Below are 10,730 nucleotides of genomic sequence, written 5' to 3'. Positions count from 1 at the left end.
CTTGGTCTCAAATTCCTCCTAGCGACAAAATCCACCTTGAACTCTATAACTTTGAACTTGATCTTGCTACCAAATAGTTGCCACATCTTTCAAATAGCTAGCTGCATATATAATTCCTTCAATGGTATTTGCTCTAGATAGTTAGAGGTATTATCACATGTTGAAGAGCCATTGACATATATCTTCTTGTCTTGAATTTCCAGAGTATGAACTAGGCTTATTCAATTTCAACCTAGCAAATGTTGACTTCTTTGTCCTTGAGGCTTCTATTTGCCTTTGCAAAGTAGCTATTTAGCCTAAGAGGTGTTGTATTTGAGCCTCCATCTTTGATTGCTCTACCATGTCTCTCATATTATAATTTCTCCGTTGAATTCTACTATTATAATATCTTTTCTCCTCTTGATTGACTTTTTAAGAATAGCTTGTGGTAGCTTTAATATAATATCCAGTGTAACCACAATAACTGATCTTGTACTAAATAATGAGTATTGACATGCTACCAAAAATAAACAGTTTAAGACTTGATCTAATACCTATGAAACAAGACTAAATTATCTCAAAAAAATTTAAGATCATTCTATTCCACAACAATATATAACTTTATCACAGAATAGGACAAAACATACTAAAACAAAATTAAATGGAACTAAACAAAATAAGACATGAAAGACAAACTGAGTAAATGAAAATAGAATAAAACTTAATTGAATTAAAAGATGCAAAACCAAACTTTACTTAGAAAAAGGGTCTGAAGCCATACTTGACCAAATGCTCCAAAAGGCCCTGGCCAGTCCTATTTGTATCTTATTCTAATACCCTCGACTTTCTAAAATGTTCTTAGGTGGTGGATTCTCTCTAAATAACTACCTTAAATTTCTTTTTTAGAAGGTTCTATGGTGGATTCTACCTAGATAACCGTCCTAAGCCTTTTCTAAAAGATTTCATGATGGACTCCACCTAAATAACCGCCCTAAACTCTTTGTAGAATGTTCCACGATGGGTCCTTGGTGGTCTATTAACCTAATCCTAGTTCTAGAAACTTCCATGGTTCTATCTATTTATGCAATTATCTTATCTATATCCTTTTACATTAGCCTTCTATAATGGGGATTTTATCAATTCAAATATTTTGTCTATTATTGATGTGCATGAATATAGTCACATATTTCATGATTTCTTCTACATTCAAAACATGGGCCTAATTATAAGAGTTGATTGCTTGGTCTTCTATTATGTTGTAGATAGAATGTATTGCATTTAATTTCCTTTAATTCTATTATTGCTATAGTTGATTTTTTTCAAGTATAATTTAGTCAATTGTCTGGATTTAAGGAATCCTACTAATAGCCTCTAAAGTATATTTTATGGCAACAATTACACTTTACCAACATTCTATTTGAGTTCTTTTGTTTAGATTCTTGTGCAAATAACATGGTGCATTCACTTTCAAGGAAAGTCTCAAGCATTTCTTCTATACTTTTAAGTCGTATATACATCATCTATTATTTGATGCTTGATAGTGAGCCATATTTGAACACTAGGTCTAGATGAAGTCAATAAAAATGCTATCAAGTTTTTCCACAAGATTTGCAAATCAATCTAAATAATCTTCTAGTATCTTATAACTAGCTTGTTTAATTTTTGACAATCCCAATATGATGCCATCATTAGTTTTTATGCACCTGAATTATTTCACAAAGCTTAGTTCAAACTCCTCCCAAGTAGCCTTAGAATGCATATGGACAAACAATAAAAATCACGTACTATCCACTTCTTATAACATTGTTTGAAATATTTATTTCAATATTTTTAATGATGTGACTCTGTTAAATTTCATTGTAATTAAGTATATTTAGATGTGTTTATCAAGATCACTTATGCAATTATACATTGAATACTTTAAGCCGAATTGTCTCAAATTGATTATTATTGCTTGGGTTGAAATAGATGCCATAGGTGGATTTCTTTTGTAGGATTTGGCCATGTCCTTCTTCTATTTCTAAACTTAGTTGCTATATTTGAAATACTTAGGACTCAAGTTGTGAACTTTGAACTACTTGTATGAGTTCTTCACAATGTTAAAACATCTCTTATAATGTTGTTTTTATATAGTCTTCCATCACCGTAGTATATTGTTATAACCAACTTTGTAAGTCCTTAATTCCTTTGGAATTAATAGTAATCTCTTCTAAGTTGTGCTTGTTGGACTTGGTTGGCTAAAAGGAGATCTTTCCATATCCTCTCTTACTCTAATTTCTTTGCTCATTTTGCTTGTAGATCTTGTATTCATCCTCGGTCAAGTCTCTCAAGGTTTTATCATGCAATGCTCCTTAGCATAGTCACTAAATGTTACTTGGACTTTTGAGGTTACTATCAAGCATGAGACACGACCTTACAAGACTAGAATCAATACACACAATGATTAGAAAAAAAAAAAAATGATAGTTTATTGTTCAATTAGAAACTACACGATCTTCGGCTCAATACTAATTTGACTTGTGGTGTTACTTTGTAGGGTTCACTATGTAATGAGTTACTTCTTTATTATCTATTAAGTATTTTTTGCAACCCTTAAGAACCTGTCTACCTCACTATGTCTCTTGTTAATCTTGATGGCCTTATAATGGCACCTTATTTCTTTGCTTATCATTCCTCTAATCCCATGTTTTTAAGAAATTTGGATAGGCATCATTTGTGGTGGATACATCTTCCTTAGATGGATAACACCTTTGCAGTTGAGTATAGATACTTTGGGCAAGTAACAATATGAGGTTTCAACTAATTGGTTTGTATGTAGAAAAATTGGTTCTATCATAATCTTGACTAGTTTTTGTCCAAAATTTAATTCACTATGTAGGGAACTTTTTGAGACATTTAGGATTATTTGTGGATTTACCAATGCATCGGCAATCAATATATTACTGGAAAAAGTTGGTTTCTATTGGTCTTGGTGGATACTATTTACTGTTACCAGACTTTAGATGCAATCTTTTCAAAATCACAAGTTACTTTGTCATCATTTAGATAAGGCGGTTGGTTCTGAATGATTTACGTTGATTTTTCTTGCTTTGTCCATTAAGTTAAACCACTTGATAGAACACTTGAGATAAATCCGTCTAAACATTTTAAACCTAGAAGTGTTCATGGTGATCATGATCTTAGATTCTTTACTCGAACGAACGATGACGGTTCGAGTGAAGGCTTTGACCCTAGGGTAATAGCACACAGCCCAGAGGTGTAGGCCAACAGCAAATTGCACTCACTCTCGAACACTTGCACGGACTCGCGGCTCCATGGGTGATCGAGGCATTCCAACCCGAAGGCTATGCTGAGAAATATGAACGACACCTCCAGAGGCAACGGTAACGCACTCCTAGTCCCGCTAATCAGTGCAATTACAGTGTACACCCAAAACGCGATCAACGTAGTGCAGTGCTCAAAGGCGGTGAATCTGTTTAGAAAAGTCACCATCTACAATGGCATGAAATTTGATGGAGACGCACAGTGCATAGAAGTTTTCCACTGAAATGAACGTCACCATAGCAAAGAGCTCAATATAATTCCCTCGATTCAGCAGGCAATTCGCGTAATGCCAAACCCTAGCGACGCAATCTCTTGGCAACGTGACATTGTTTGAGAACATTGCCAATAGACGCAGCAGTCCTCACGCGACGAGCACAGCGGAGGGCACACTATGGCCTACGGCAGTTTAAGCAATCCCACTTTACGTCTATTCCACAGAATCCTGCCCCACTGCTCGTGCACTTGTGGGTCCCGAAAGTGCAGGTATGAACGATGACGAAGATGTGCTTTACAATAGAATATTTTGAAATTTTCAGGTTTTCGGCGACAGATTCTTCATTACTGACCGGGAGGCAGAAGTTCCAGATGCATTATTTGCTGACTGTAGATCCGTTTTTATCTATATTTAGACAATGTCTCTGCGACAGGATTCTTGTCGAGTCCCAGGCTTCACGGTGTCGCAGATGGAACTGGGGAGTTGGAAGTTGGCCTGTCAGCTTCCAAGACTGAGGAACAGAACTGGGAGAGTGGGGGACTTGGGGAAAGAGAAGGTCTTCCAGATGCAGGAGGTAGTCTTCCGTGCATGCCACAGAGCTACAACAGACTGCGCCATGTCTAATGATTCTGTGTGCAGCACCATTCTACGCTGCAGGTAAAGGGGCGGCTGCTGCGGGCCAGAGGAAGCTTCAAAGTATGGGGTTGAGCTGGATGGTGGTACAGGCAACGCGGACGAAGTCGGAGGAGGTAGTGGCGGTGTGGGGAGCGAGCGGAAGTGGGGGATGCAGATCATTGGTTGGCACTCTATCATCCCAACAAGGTTAGTACCTTACCGATGTAATGGTGAAGCATTCTCTGGCCATGAGGATGCTATTCATAATCCCAATCATCCCTGAAGTCCTTTGCAACTTTTTGCCACTTAAGCCTCTTTGCATGCAGTTCGCTTCTCATTGAGGAAAGTGTTCTGAATCACCTGTGCAATGTGCAACAGCTCGTTTTTGAGAGGGAGCTTAAAGAGGTTGCTTTTTCCATAGAATCCTAGTTGCAGTTCATAGAATGTAAATTCTGAGATTGCATTTTCTTTATTTGCCAATCATTCTCGTGCACGTTTGAGGATGGTGAGTTTGTTACATGGGGAGAGCAAGCGAAAGGGAGGTTAGAAACTTGGTTGGTCTTTAGCGTATTGGCTTGGCGACATTGGTCCTTTCTAGCTTCCACTGAGCGTTCGCAACGTGCTCCAGAGCCAGAAAGTTCTCTAAAACCCTGAGATGCGAGCTCGTCTTGGTGTAACTTGTAGTTTGACAACGACTGTCACGGGGAAGAGAAGACATGCAGACATCCACCTGAAATCTAGGTTTGTCCCTAAATTTCTACGCATCGGCTGCGCCAATTGCTACCAACGTAGAAATCATCTTAACTTTCCGGAAATAAATTGTCTTTGTGGGAGAGACAGCCTGTGAACGCTGGGGATGACCGATCACATGTATGGTATTGTGTCGTGAAAGCCCAAGTTTATGAACAGAGATTTTTCAAAAGTTTACATTCTGATTCTCCTACTCGTTTAGGCATTGCAAAATGAAAATAATGAGCTGCGACTAAAAATCATTGTAGAGAAAATTTCTGGGAAGAGCCATTTTGGGGTGAAGTATCCTGTGATCCTGTGATCAATGTCACTCCTGACGCAATCGGAAATCCCGAAATCTGAGCTTACAGTGGAAGTGGCGATAGAGATTCACTGAAAAGTATCAGAGGTTGTCAATCCAAGCCTCAACATCAAAGTGAAGCAGACACCATGCTCTAGGTTATCGTTCACTGTAGTTTTTAATCATGTTTGGTGAGCTACTGTCAGTAGATGGTTTTTTTGCACTTTGTCTGACTTGTTTCTTGATTCTCCCAAGGATTGAGATAAGAAAATTTGTGGTTGATATTTTGAGGAGCTTTCACTTGAGTGATTGTGAAGACAATGATAAAAAAAATCCTATGTTTCTGGTGTTTTAGAAAGTGGACCTTGGCAGCAAATTAGAGGGCTCACATGTGTGACAGAATTACGCTAAAATGAAGCGTCGAAGTAGCTGGGTGATGTGAAACAGGACTGAACAAGGATCCCATGTTCTTGTATAGATTCTGGCCATCACGCTGGCTTCACAATGTTAAATGAGTTCTAAAGTTGTATCTGGATGGATGCGGCTGTACAGAAACAAGTTATTATCTTTTACAATAAGGAATAAGGATCTTGGCCAAGTACTTCTACTAGTTTTACTGTTATGTCAGTGGTAATAGCTTTTGCTAGTGCTAAGTTATTTATCTTTACTAACTAAAAACAAAGAAGAGAAATAACGTTGATAGACTGTTGTTTCTGCAGGGGTGTAAACAGATGGCTCGCATGGATTGCATTCGAAAACCCGCATTATCCAAGGCACTAAAGAGCGTTGGATTTTATGCATCATTGCAGAGGAGATGGATTTTAGTGGTGATTCTGGTCCTTGAAGTGTTGATTCCAGGCAATGACGCTGTTGTAGGAAACCATGCGGATATAGACACGTACATAGTGGTGATGGAAGATCTGCCTATTGTGGGATACAAAGGGGGCATTCCTGGTTTGAGAGGCACAGCCAAGTACTTCACAAACAACTGGAAGAAACATCATCGAAGGTAGCATGTACTTCCGCTGGAATGTTTTAAAAAATTCCAATTGATCAAGTGTTAAGATTTGAGATGTTTTCAGTTCCAGAACATATTTTGCATCAAATCCTTTATTCACGAGTGTGCTCTTGCATTCAAACTCTGCAATTTCATTTCCCCTGTTCTTTTTTTTTTCTGCTGGAGAGATTATGTGTAGATTTGTAAGGTTCTACAAATATTGTGGGAGAAAATTTTACTGTGCAAGTTCATTGGTACTTTTTTGAAGCCTTTGATCAGCCAATGCTATATTTTCTCCAGAGACCATGTTAAGGATCTGGTGCGGAAGTATCAATCACACTTGATTCAAAAGCATCATACACTACTTGAGGACCTCTTTGAGGAGCACAGCTTCACCAAGCTCTACAGCTTTACTCATATTTTAAACGGGGCTGCTGTACGACTAACCTCTCACCAGGTAAATCAGTTATAAGTTTGAGTAGGTTGAATTCTTGCAACCATTGAGCTGTTCTCGAGAAAAAAAATAATCTCAGATGTTCTAAAACTTCTAATTGATAAAACATCCTTGTTTAGAGTTTGGTGACCTGGATGGTGTAGTAGGTTGGTGAGTTTCTTTTATTCAAGAGATTAGTCTGTCTAGCACTCCGATCTTGATCTTAATACTGTATATTATTTCTAAGCCGGAAAACTTGTTGTTTGATCCCTTGTAGGCTGCAGTATTGACCAAGCATCCCTCAGTGGTGCGGGTTGAGAAGAGCTACACAGTGAAGAAGGCAACGATTCATACTCCAGATTATCTCGGGCTACCCCAGGGAATATGGTCAGAATTAGGTGGAGTCGCAGGTGCAGGAGAGAACGTCATTATTGGAATAGTAGACACAGGTATCGATCCCAAACATCCTAGTTTCTCAACTTCGGGACAGAAGCCTTATGGTCCTCTAAAGAAGTATCAAGGAGTGTGCGAGGTTGCCAAAGAATTTCCTGCTGGTTCTTGTAACGGCAAAGTCATTGGAGCTCAACATTTTGCTGCTGCTGCTAGTCAAGATGGCGTATTTAATGCCTCCCTTCATTTTGCATCCCCTTTGGATGGTGACGGCCATGGAAGGTTATCATTTTTCTTCACTTGGGTTTGCTCTTTTTACACGTGCACGTGATAGGCTGAATCCGACATTAATTTAAATGTTGCTATAGTTTTTCCAATTATGGCTATTTAATCGAAGATTTTAAGTCGCGGTTCCAGCTAATCGAAGGGGGCCAAGCACTGAGACTTACTGGTAGTAGTTTAATACTTACTGTCAAAAATTCATAGCCCAGTGTGGTGTATTTGTTGCAGTCATGTAGCGTCTATCGCAGCTGGAAACTGGGGGGTGCCAGTCATTGTCAACAATGTCACATATGGTAAAATTAGTGGCATGGCTCCAAGAGCGCGGTGAGTTGGTTTGGAATGTTGGTTAAAGTTTTTGGTTGTCATCTGGATCTCACTTCTCGTGACTAATAGTGCTCATTATTATAATCTCAATACTTGATAGATATGATCAGGATTCATAAATGTTTTTGTTTTTCAATAGAAGCATTGGCCAATAGCATACGATTACAATAATGAATAGCTACGTTTCGTTACAAAACTAACAGAAATTTTTATCGTTTAGGATTGCAATTTACAAGGCATTATATCCTTTGATCGGGGGTTTCATACCGGATGTTATCAAAGCCTGCGACAAGGTTCATTTCTTGTCAAAATTACTTGCTCACTTTTATCTTATTCGTATACATGACATAGTCTGTTATGTAGCCATAGTACATAACTGTTATGTAGTGATATTTAAAAATAAATAAAAAATAAAATTGTCTATGCTCCAGGCTGTTGAGGATGGAGTGGATATTCTGAGCCTGTCTCTTGGTCCAAACAGCCCACCTGGAGGTTCAACAAGTACATTTTTGAATATCCTAGATGTAGCACTCCTTAATGCCGTCAAAGCGAACATACTTGTTGTTCAAGCTGCTGGAAATGGGGGTCCTTTTGCTAAGACGGTGACATCATTTAGCCCCTGGGTACTATCTGTAGCGGCGGGAGTTGATGACAGGACTTTTCCGAACTCTATTACACTTGGAGATAAAAAGGTTCTGAAAGGAACTGGACTAGCTCGTAAGATAATTCGAGAACTTGTTGGTTTATTTTTCCTAAATATTGGGGATCGATTGTGTCTCACAGTCTCGATATTCATGTCAGTGATTTATGTTAGACCGTGCATATTATGAGCAGCGTTTAGTAAGTGGTTGGTAGAATTGACTGATCGTGGACAGTTTTTGTAATAACAGCGGCGACAAAAGGTCCAGGATTCTATCGTTTGGTTTTAGCTGCAGATGCAACGCAAGGTCAAGGTAGTCCGCTATTCTCCCCGAGCGATTGCCAAGAGCCTTCTTTATTCAACAGAGCTGTTGTCAGTGGTTCACTCCTCATTTGCACATACGGCTTCAGTTACATCTTTGGGGGCAGTACATTGCAACAATTAGTTAAGACTATTGAAGCTGTCGGAGCAGCTGGGGTGGTGTTGATTGTGGACAGTGATGGGCCTGGCAGTAAATTTGACCCTGTGCCCCTCCGAGTGCCAGCCATTGGCCTTCTAAACCTTGCTGATTCAACGGTATTCATCTATTCATGAGAATCAGATTTAAATTCAAGAACTGGCTTGATCACGCATAAGCTGATTCTCGAGATGATCTTAGTCTACTCTTCAATATTTGTGTATTAATAAGAGTCATTTAATATGAAAATGAATGCTATGGCAGGCCCTTCTGAGTTACTATCAAACAAATACAAAGAAGGATCAAACCGGGAAAGTGGTCTCATTTGGAGCATCTGCAAAACTAGGAAATGGACAAATCATAGGTTACACTGGCGTGGCTCAAAAAGTAGCCATTTTCTCCTCGAGAGGACCAGACGTGAAAGATTTTGACTTCAATGAAGCCGATGTCCTGAAACCAAATGTCTTGGCACCCGGCTTTTTAATCTGGGGAGCTTGGACCCCAATCGGCATTGACCAGCCTGCCTATCAAGGTTACCCTGCGCCTAATGATTTAACTTTTATTTGAATTTTAATTTTCCATCTAGCGCACATTACTTCGAGGACTTAACAAAATGTGATGTTTCGCTGCAAGCAACAGTGCTGAAGCCATAAATGAATCAAGAGAGCGGTGCTGAGATGGTTTGATAGTCAATTTGTAGGTCAACAATTTGCTATGATTTCGGGAACAAGTATGGCAACACCCCACGTGGCGGGACTCTCTGCGCTGCTCAAAGAGAAATATCCAACGTGGAGCCCAGCTGCTCTCTCTTCAGCCATAATCACCACGGCTGACGTCCAAGATAAACAAGGGCGATCTCTTCTGTCTGAACAGCTGTCTGGAGGCTCGACACCTTTTCTGCAGGATGCTACACCGTTTGATATGGGAGGCGGTGCCTTGAACATCAATGCTGCGAGAAATCCAGGTCTCATCTTCGAAGCAGGTGATTATTCTCCCATCTTTACATTGACTCTGCGAATGTGCTCCTCAGAAAACTTCAAACCAGTTCTTTGTAACCGATGCATTCCATTATAATTGTATCGATAGGAATATTTGTAACAAACTCGTATCCTATTATCTTATTCTCTGCCAGATTGTTGATTACTGACGATTAAAGTCGTCAAATAGTAGGAGTGGCTAACATTTCCGTTAAAACATGTAACAGGTTATTTGGACTACGTGAGGTTTCTATGCTCTGGAAACATTTCCAACCCCAAAGAAGTGTTCGCTGCCACAAAGACTCCTTGCCCTCCAGCTCCTGGTATGCCGTCTGACCTCAACACGCCGTCCATCACCTTTGCTACTCTTGTGGAAGCCAAAACCGTCTCCAGGACTGTCACAAACCTCATGGTCACTGGAGAAACTTACACCATCACATGGACAAATCCGGCTGATGTTGTCATCACCGTCACTCCCTCACAATTTACGATTGGAATTGGTCGTCAGAACAAGCAAACCATCAACATTCTTTTGCGAGTTACACTGGCATCACAAATGGCATCATTTGGACAAATCAGGTTCAAGGGGTCCTTAGGTCATGCATTGCATATTCCAGTGTCCGTTGGAGTTAAGGAAATTTGAAAGAGTGCACCTTTCCTAATGTAACGCCAGGATTTGTGCGGCTTAATTGTCTTAAGAGATCAGGCTCTGATTACAGTTTCTGATTCATTGGGATGTCTCATGGATCACGAGTTACCCTCCAATTTTGTTTGGAGTGTGTACATACAGATCATTTGGACTGTATACAATTTTGTTTGGAGTGTGTTCATACAGAACTGGGGACTGGGATTTGTTTGTCCACACATTTACAGAGGGAAGTTGTGCTTCTATATTTACCTTCATTGATTGTTGCTCAACAATAAAAATGGATATTAAAAATAGAATCAACGAACAAGGACATTGAAAAGTTTAAAGATTTGAAAACATCTGCAAAGAAGAAAATGCAGAAAAATATTAGGGAATTGTGTAAAAAAAAAGGGAAAAAAAAAAAAAAAAAAAAAAAAAAA

General features: G+C 39.4%; 1 protein-coding gene across 7 annotated transcripts; it reads left to right on the top strand.

Moving 5' to 3' along the window:
- The first annotated feature begins 3,226 nt into the window (after nt 1–3,226).
- Nucleotides 3,227–10,467, top strand: LOC112279492 (subtilisin-like protease SBT2.5). Of its 7 annotated transcripts, none has more exons than XM_073532416.2 (13): nt 3,227–3,362; nt 3,578–3,786; nt 4,157–4,339; nt 5,882–6,171; nt 6,460–6,616; nt 6,870–7,264; nt 7,493–7,588; nt 7,809–7,881; nt 8,020–8,305; nt 8,479–8,804; nt 8,950–9,217; nt 9,386–9,667; nt 9,890–10,467. In XM_073532416.2, the coding sequence occupies exons 4-13, from the start codon at nt 5,894–5,896 to the stop codon at nt 10,303–10,305; spliced, it is 2,577 nt and encodes an 858-aa protein (XP_073388517.1). In that variant the 5' UTR covers nt 3,227–3,362; nt 3,578–3,786; nt 4,157–4,339; nt 5,882–5,893; the 3' UTR covers nt 10,306–10,467. The 7 variants fall into 7 exon arrangements, with proteins under 7 accessions (XP_073388517.1, XP_024369750.1, XP_024369749.1 ...); XM_024513982.3 differs by adding an exon at nt 4,761–4,873 and having other exon boundaries at nt 3,324–3,786; XM_024513981.3 differs by having other exon boundaries at nt 3,324–3,786; nt 4,175–4,339.
- Nucleotides 10,468–10,730: the final 263 nt, after the last annotated feature.

Source organism: Physcomitrium patens, chromosome 3 (genome assembly GCF_059467195.1).
Source record: "Physcomitrium patens ecotype Gransden chromosome 3, ASM5946719v1, whole genome shotgun sequence".
NCBI lineage: Eukaryota > Viridiplantae > Streptophyta > Bryopsida > Funariales > Funariaceae > Physcomitrium > Physcomitrium patens.
Note: the sequence above shows the minus strand (reverse complement) of the source record. Positions and strands in the feature narration are given on the sequence as shown.

Bases quoted from the DNA above. Each gene is read 5' to 3' on its own strand.
- LOC112279492 (XM_073532416.2), top strand. From the start codon at position 5,894: ATGGCTCGCATGGATTGCATTCGAAAACCCGCATTATCCAAGGCACTA. The intron at 7,589-7,808 runs GTGAGTTGGTTT...TTTATCGTTTAG, and splicing joins GGCATGGCTCCAAGAGCGCG to GATTGCAATTTACAAGGCAT. The intron at 7,882-8,019 runs GTTCATTTCTTG...TCTATGCTCCAG, and splicing joins TTATCAAAGCCTGCGACAAG to GCTGTTGAGGATGGAGTGGA.